General features: G+C 39.2%; 1 protein-coding gene across 1 annotated transcript; it reads right to left on the bottom strand.

The window, feature by feature from the left end:
• Window positions 1-4,951: 4,951 nt before the first annotated feature.
• NMBR (neuromedin B receptor) lies at window positions 4,952-8,070 on the bottom strand (the record flags this gene model as incomplete). Its single annotated transcript, XM_010284008.1, has 2 exons — window positions 4,952-5,353; window positions 7,722-8,070. Coding segments are annotated over 2 exons (751 nt in total), but the record flags the coding sequence as incomplete, so codon positions are not given.
• Between the last annotated feature and the right edge of the window lie 295 nt (window positions 8,071-8,365).

An 8,365-nucleotide genomic window follows, 5' to 3' on the forward strand; every position in this document is an offset into this window, starting at 1 on the left:
TCACTAAGATAGCAGTAGTATGGGAAGTCAGAAATAAGTCAGAAGCAATCAGAAATTAAGGCAACTTTTCAAAAGTGAATTAGACAATTGTTTAAATTATATAAGAAATCAAAAGCAGATCTGGCTAAGCAATATACTTTTGGAGCCAACCTGTCAGTCAGTGGCTGCAAAATGTGCTGTAATGTAAAGCATGGAGCCAAGTTCTTCAGTCAGACCTCCCCCTTCCCTCCGCTGGACCAGGACCAGTCCCAGAAGCGTCTTCAGTGTACTTGTGAATTGTACTTGGTTCTACCTTTGTTGTATATTTCCATAGCTTGAAACGTAAAACTTCTTGGGGAAGCTACAAGCTTTTGAGCTGTTATACGCACATTTTCAGATGTCTTTCTCTCTCATCCAGATCCCAAGGGATCCCTACCCTATGAAAACTTTTATGTTTTCAGACTGTGTTTGCCAAAATGCAGTCATGCTGGCAATCTTTGAGCCGCCAAAGACCATTTGAAGATGTATCTTTTTTGGTCTATTCTTGTTGTCATTCTTCCTTCTCCCATACCCCCTCCTGGCACAGCGAATGGGGCCCCTCTAAGCCTTCCACAGGCAGGACAATGAGAAGACCCACCATGGTACCAGAAAGAAGGAAGAAGTCAGCAGCAGGTAACGCCGACCACCCGTGTAGAGCCCTGTGATTGTTACAAGTACTACAAACATGCAGGTGGATTTTCAGAGGCATCCAGTGATTTTGTGAGGTTGAGATGTGATTTCATTGAAAGGCTGACGACTGTGCAACAGACTTTTATTTTGGAAATAAGTGAAGAAAGAAATGGTACTGGAAATCAACACTGCAAATCTTCAACTTAATATGAATCTGTTTAAATTATGAGAAAGCAGTTTTTTCTCCTGGTCCCAAATTGACTATTCCTGTGCTTATATTTCTGTGAATCCATTTTGATTGAGTTAAGAAAAATATCTATGGGGCAGATGTGTTATGAAAATTAAAGACATTGTTCTGTATTGTAACCAAAGTGGCTTTGTTGAAGACAGTTATCACTTCACAGTGTAAAGCTAAGTACCTCAAGTATGTTGAGAATTCAACCATACTGACACTTCAGGATTCAGCATTGTAATGTTTCTATTACAGGCACGGTGGGGTGAAAAGATGCTATCAATCAGATTTACTTTGTGCTAGTTCTAGTCTAGAAAAAAAAAGTCGTGCAGGGAGGAAGCAGTGTAATTCTCATTTTTCAGAGGCTGAGAGAAGGCATGGTAGTTTTCTCAATCATTGCAAAAATATTATTGAAAGAAATCAACTGAAAATTCAGGGGAGAAAGATAAAAAAGAACTGATGTTTCTGAAATAAGAAAGTTTTCACAACCAAAAAAAAAAAAGAATCAAATGGTATTTTAATAACTGTTTAGGCATAGACCTCAATGTAGTACCTGAAATGTTGACACGATCTCATTTACAGCTTTCCTCTGTTTCTTTGACTACAGAGTTAGAAGAAAATACTTCATATAATGAATTCTACAATCATTTTTTTAATTGTTAGCAGGCAGTGTTGTCTGCAAATAGCATCATACATACAGCTGTACTTGTATACAATGTGTACAAAAGCACAGTAAGACACTTCCAAAATGTGCATATTGGGGTAACAATACGCCTCGTAAAGCTCCAGACGGATTAACTAATTCCCCCACACCATGCTACAAGAGTTTGAGAGGAGGCATATACAATTTAAGTTACTTACTTACTCAAAACAGGCTTTGAGTATTAGGCCTGGGAAATAATGAACCAAAATTGTGCTGATTTCCTAACAAGAAAGGGTTATAATGTACCTGGGAATACCTTCCCTGCGGAACAAAAAAGAACAGGCTGTAGCTTGCAGTTCTGCCAGAAGGCAGACTCATGCTGTCCATGCCACACACAGCAATTTAAGACACTGAGTGAAGAGTATAAATCAAACACAAGCATCAAATCTTGTCTAAATTAGATTATTATTTTTCCGGTAGGGTACCTGTATCATCTGGTAATGTCCACATCAGACAAATGCCTTCAGGAAATAGAAAACACAATGGATTTAGAAGCCTATGAAATGTTATGCTGTGTAGAGAGATTGCCAAACAAAATGAGAAGCAGGGAACCAGAAAAAGAATGCAGAAATAAAAGGGAAACTTGATCACAGTCAATGATCACCATTGAGAATTGAGAAAGTAAGGCTTAAGCTTTTGTGTTTTGTGGACATAAAATATCTGGGAGTAAAGATGATTCAAGACTGATCAGAGTGAAGGAATCCAAAACTCTGGCTGGCATCCGAGAAGAATCAGTGGCATAAAATTAAAGAGGAGTTCTGAGAACATGTGAGAACTAATTCACACAGAATTAAGGCATGGAGGGAGAGAAGAGGTGAAATGGAGAGAAAGGAGGATTAGGAAGTGTTATGGATGACAACTTCCTAAACTATTACAGGTAAATTTACAAGATGATGTCAGTCTGCTCCTTTGTGTAAAGTCTTCCAAGGAGCCACTGAAGCCACACCCCTGCGGTCAGCTAGAGCAGGCAGCACGGAGCTGGCCCACGCTGAACTTCGTAAACTTTGTCATTTGAATGCTGCACACAACTTTACTTTACATACTACAGCTCTCACCAGCTGGAGCACGCTGGTTGACATTCAGACATTCAATCTGTTACTTTCTCTATTGAGTGTTAATAACTGGGGATTTTTTTCAGGCAATTGGCTAAAATCATGTACAACAATGTACCTCCTTGTTGCTTTAAAGATTGCGGTAGGGGGATAACTAGCCTTGAAGGTACAGGAATTGGGAAAGGAATTTTGAACATCAGCTGCTTCCACAGAGTCGCAAATAGAACCAAATTAACAGCAAGTGCATTAATACGGACAAAAGGAACTGTAAGCTGCTACATTATATTAGCACTTCAGCTTTTGAAATTTTAAGACTAGCAACTAATTCTGAAATCCAATCTAAATTTCCAGTGTACTTTCTACTGTTCACCTTAGAGAAGTCAGAAGTACAGGTTACAGTGTTGTGACAGAGACAGATCTGTGCTGGAGCTCTTCCAACCAATTTGAAAGAGCGAGCTATTTAAAATTATATTTGGCTCATGAACTGGACATAAAATCTACTTCTACATCATGCCATTGCCTGCCACTACTGCCTCTTCTCCTAAGAAGGACAGCGTGAGCATTGCCTGTCTCGAGCTCAGACCCAGAACAGACCCTGCCCCAGCTAGCCTCTCACCCGGCTTGGGGAATGGTTATTAGTCTGACAGCATGCAGCTACATAGGAGGGAAATCACCTCCGACCCCATCAGTTCTTCCAGAAAAAGCTGGTGCAGCACTGACACATATTAGAAACTTTTATATGGGTGGCCTTACATGAGTTTTTGCAGCAACAAGCTGCAGTCATTGTGTTTATTTGCCTACCTGTGCTGACACATTAACCGATTTTTGGAAAAATGAAAAACAAAACAAAAGAAAAAATATTAAAAAAATAAAAATGAGGTGTTTTAAAGCTGAACTGCTTGATTTCTTGTGGCCTGAAGGGCAGCTTTGCAAGCCTTGTATAAGGTATCCCCAGCAGAGGAGTGTGAATGAAAAGAGAGAGCAGTAAGACCTCCTAGCAAATTTATTCTGGACAGGATGGTAATTCGTAACTACAGCCTCACCACTTTTCCCTGCTGTTTTAATCCCAGCTCTGCACTGACCACGTATGCTGAAAATATTCTCCTGGGAATACCAACAAAGAACTTTGCACTGTCCATGGCACTGGGATGACTCAAAAAAACATTTGAAAATCCTTCCTTTAGGCAACCCAGTTAGGATTTTCAGAAGGGCACTGACTATTCATGCACAAGGGCCTTCAGGAGAAGAAGTGTCTTTTAAAGCTGAGATTTTCATCAGTACTTAGGCTTTGTTTAGACCGGTAAACAGTATGTGCAAGAGGAGTAGATCCAGACAGCAAAACAGCTGGTACTGAGACACCAGTGTCAGCTACCCATGTGTCATCACTTGGGGTTTACTTCACACTAGAGCTTGTCGAGTCCCACGGGCTGGATGATCAGTAGTGATCAGCGTATGTTAGGTGTGTTCCTGCAGGGCATCCTTCAGTTTGGTTTTGTCTGGTAGCAATCTTGGTTCTGCACTCTGAGACTGCAAGTAGCAGCAAATACAAAGTGTGTAGACACTCTAAACCATGATGTTGCAGACTTAACAAATCAGAGAAATGAGTTTTCAGACCCTAAGTTCTAGAAAACCTGCTGGTTGCACACAACATTTTTTCTTTCGAGATGTTAATCACAAGCAGAATGTAATTCTAGCAGATAAACTTCTAACCTCAACAGCAAACAGAACCCCCAAAAAGTAAATTCTCATCTATATGTCTGCCGAAGTGAAAAAACAAGGTGGATTTAAATGAGGTAAATATCTAGCACGCAATGTTTGAATATTTTTTTATCTAAAACTAGAATCTACACATTGCAATGGCTCCTTAATTGGTTCAAAAAATGCCTACCAGTCTTGTACACACAGCATAGCTAAAATCATGCAAAATCTGTTAGAGTAAGACATAAGCCTGGATCAATATTCAGTTAAAAATACATATTTTTCAGATCAGAAAATCTATACCTTTTTAAAGCAACGTTAGATCAGCTACACTAATACTCACACTATTATTTTGCTTTCTTATGTGTTAAACATATATCAGCATCTTCTTTAAAGTACAAGATGAAATCAGCCAATTTTGTTTTCTCAATAAAATGTACTCTTCAATTCTATCTAAAAGTAAAACTCAGCGTGAAATACCCTCAGATTGGCCAGACTTTAACAGATCCTCTGTTGTGAGGACTCAGACCGTCTAAGCATACGAGAGCCAATGCTGAGTTACAAACTGCAAAGAAAAAGTTCAAATTTGTTCCACAGTCAAAAATCACACCTATTAAATCATAATGACATTTCTTGTCTCAAGTTGTGCCCATTCAGTTGTGTCATGCTAGTCACGGTGTTCCTGGTATTGCTTTTCAGGGAAGTCATTTGAATGGCAGAAGAGTTGCGCAAGTAGCTGGCAGATCTCTCTTGCTGAGCTTTCCTCCTGCAGCAAAGCTGGTTGTTGAAATGTCTTCTAAAACTCTCACTGAGAAAATACAGTGCAAATGGGTTGACACAAGAGTTGCAGAAGCTTAGCACTCGGGCCACTAAGGTAACAACCATGTGTCCTGTTGATGGATCAATCTCATTGTAATTAAAAGATCGGTACATGTATAGCACGTGGTTAGGAAACCAGCAGATAGCAAAGAAGCCAACAAAAACTAGAACAATCTTCGCCAGACGTTTCCGAGTTTCCATCTAAAAAGATGAAAGGAACCCAAATGAACAACAGTGCATAGAACTACTCCACATAACAGACTTAATTAAAACATGTAGCACTTTGCTTTAGCAAATATAGCTTTAATAACAATCATAAGTAAGGCCAGCAAAAATGCTTCCTTCAGGGGCTGAATTACTTTTTCTATCTCATTTACTTTTTTTCCCATTTTCAGTTTACCTTCAGTGAAAGATCCTAGTTGTTTGCAGTTACAGAAGGTTGCTCTTTCCATATGATACATGCAGCAAGAGTGATTCATGACCCAAGAAAACACTGGCTTTTAGCCTGAGAGCATACACCAAAAGATGCCATGAAACACAACCTTTTCTGATGAGATCTCAGTGCTTGGCTTGAAACTTAGCTTTAGTTAGAAAGCTATTTAGAAACCATTGGCTTTGAAATATAGAGACAATGTGAATGAAATGTAGACACTGCTAGGGTGTTAGCTACACAATGGTACTTATATCCCATTATTTTGCCTGAATTGCCTCAGCTTGCACCACCAAAACTGCATTGAACAGTCTGAGCATCTTAATTCCGGGGTAAGGTGAAAGGTTCAGTTAAATCTTCAATAATGACATGAAAGAAATATACCTTAATTGCAGTGCTAAAGTATAATTGGATTACAATGTAGATACTGAGTGGCTGAAAACTGGACAGGAAATGAGCCTACACAGTGGTTCCAAACTGAGAGAGGGAGAGAAACTGGCCAGGTAGAAGGCACCAAAAGGAGGCAGAAACTTTCTACATATTCCTCCCAAAAGATTTATTATGCTTGTCAGGTACGAAAGTTTTGCAAAGGCAGGAAAGTTTTCTGTCTTTGCTCAATTTTCTGAAAGAAATCAAGTGAATTTATTCTAACAGGGTTTCAAAGTATGTGAAATAAATCTATAAGTGGTTTTCTTGGCTCCATCTAAACCAAAACCAGTGGGGAATTCACAAAAGATGGGAAAACTCTAACATTCCAATTTGGTAGGATTTGCACTCAGACAGATTGCAAAGGCAGACTAGAAGGTGCAGAGGTATAGTGGGAATATTACACTTTTGTGCTATGGCCTAAAGAAATGTGAGTTGATAGCAATAGTCTGAATTTACTTCCTCTTGCTGAGAGATATGTAAGTACACCGGAATTTTCTATTCCTCTGAGCCTCATAGATTAACAAAAAGAAAAAAACTAAGTAGAATGAAAAAAATATGTTCTTACTTTGAAAATACATGTGGGTTCAAAAATATGATGTAAATTAAATATTGTTTCCATCCTGAGGGTTCAGCCAAAAGGCTCTCTATATTTCACAGGAAAACAAAATAATACATGAAGTGCTAATATGTATGTCTTTTTGACAAGAAACAGGCTAGAGTAGAAATGAAATGCTGAGCAAAAAGAACATGAGGGAATGTGGTCTTTCTTTTTAAAAGAGTATGTACATGCTATATATGCAAGGAGATTTCAGTGAGTACAAAGGTGTTTTCTAAAATATTGGCAGAGAAAACCCTTCCAAATTGTTTTAACGGGCATAAGTTTTTTTCTCTATCAATACTAACATTTTTGTAAAGTGGTTGAGCCACTTCCACTGCAAAAGCTGTTGTGTGTACATATAAATGTTCCTGCTAATGAACAGCCTGTTGCTACCTTATTATATCTTCCTGTGCCTTACAGGGAAGCTGACTTTGTCCAGCATTTTAAAAGGTTTTGTCTCAAAGGTATACAGAACCTATACCAAAAGTTTTATAGCATCTATAATAGAAAGGGTATTAGAAAAGTGTGAGTTCAGGTTTGTATCCAAGAAAGATCTACTGAGAAAGCCAGAAAAGAATCGGTTCGTGCTCTGCGTTCATATTTTCAGCACTCCTTGGTCTGGGAAGAACCTTAGATCCCCTAAGAAAAGTTTTCCCTGCCTATGTCAGTTTTTTCATTTCCAAGTACAAATAAAATAGGGTGAATTCTGAAAAAGTTCATGTAGGATTTCTTTCCGAAATGGCTGCCTATAGAGATAGGCAAAGCCACCAGCATTAACTACAAAAACATTGCTCCTCAGTAAAAACACAAGTAATGATTACAGTCACAACACACACAAACACATATACCGGTCCCATTTCTTGTTAGGAATATGCATTGATGGCCTTGAATCTATATTTTTCCTTGCTCATATTCATTTACATACTGGGCTTAATACTGAGTAACTGTGAAAACAAGCATATTTTTCAGATAATCCTCAGCTTAGTTCATGCATGTGGAAACTGAACTAACCCTCTACAAAATCCAACAATTTTGATGTTATTGTTCCGGCACTTTCGTTTGTAAGTGTAAGCAGCACTTTTTCATTGGGATGTGAAAAGCAAGTTGCTTACCTGTCTTTTGGAATGCTCGCTGTATTCTCCAGGCATGTTGTGAGCACTTTTTATTAAACTCTTTGCTATATGATAGTAGTAGATACTAATGATGGTGAGAGGGATAAGGAAATACACCAGGAAAATGAGCACAGAATGGATCTTCGGGTGCATGTTGTCCGTCATGGGGTATGGTATGCATGCTGTGAAAGTGGCATTATCCGTGTCATTGATGTGGGCCAGTTCGGAGAACACCGCTTCAGGAACTGCCAGGAGCATGGAGATTACCCAGATGGCAATGGCTTTAACACAGGTCCATAGCACTGCGCTGGAGGTCTGGATGTCCATGGGGTTTACAATTGCTTTGTACCTGAAATGGATCAAAATGCAGATGCAAATTAAACGGTATCCTTTCAAATTCAACATGTGACGCATAAGGCCACTTCACACCTTTCATTAAAGTAAGGTCATATTTTGTTCTTCTTTGAAATCCCAAGGGGTTTGTACTCGTTCTTACATTTGCGTTCTCTAAACCTCTAGCTTCGTTGCATGTTTAGCCATCAGAGGTAGCATAAGGAGCCCTGGATACCACCTGTGGCTGCAGGTGCCCGTTCTGCGCCAGCCTGCTGAAAGCGCAGGACTGCTCCTCCTTTCTCCGAGCAACC

The sequence above is a fragment of the Phaethon lepturus genome, unplaced genomic scaffold (genome assembly GCF_000687285.1).
Source record: "Phaethon lepturus isolate BGI_N335 unplaced genomic scaffold, ASM68728v1 scaffold7303, whole genome shotgun sequence".
In the NCBI taxonomy this organism is placed as follows: domain Eukaryota; kingdom Metazoa; phylum Chordata; class Aves; order Phaethontiformes; family Phaethontidae; genus Phaethon; species Phaethon lepturus.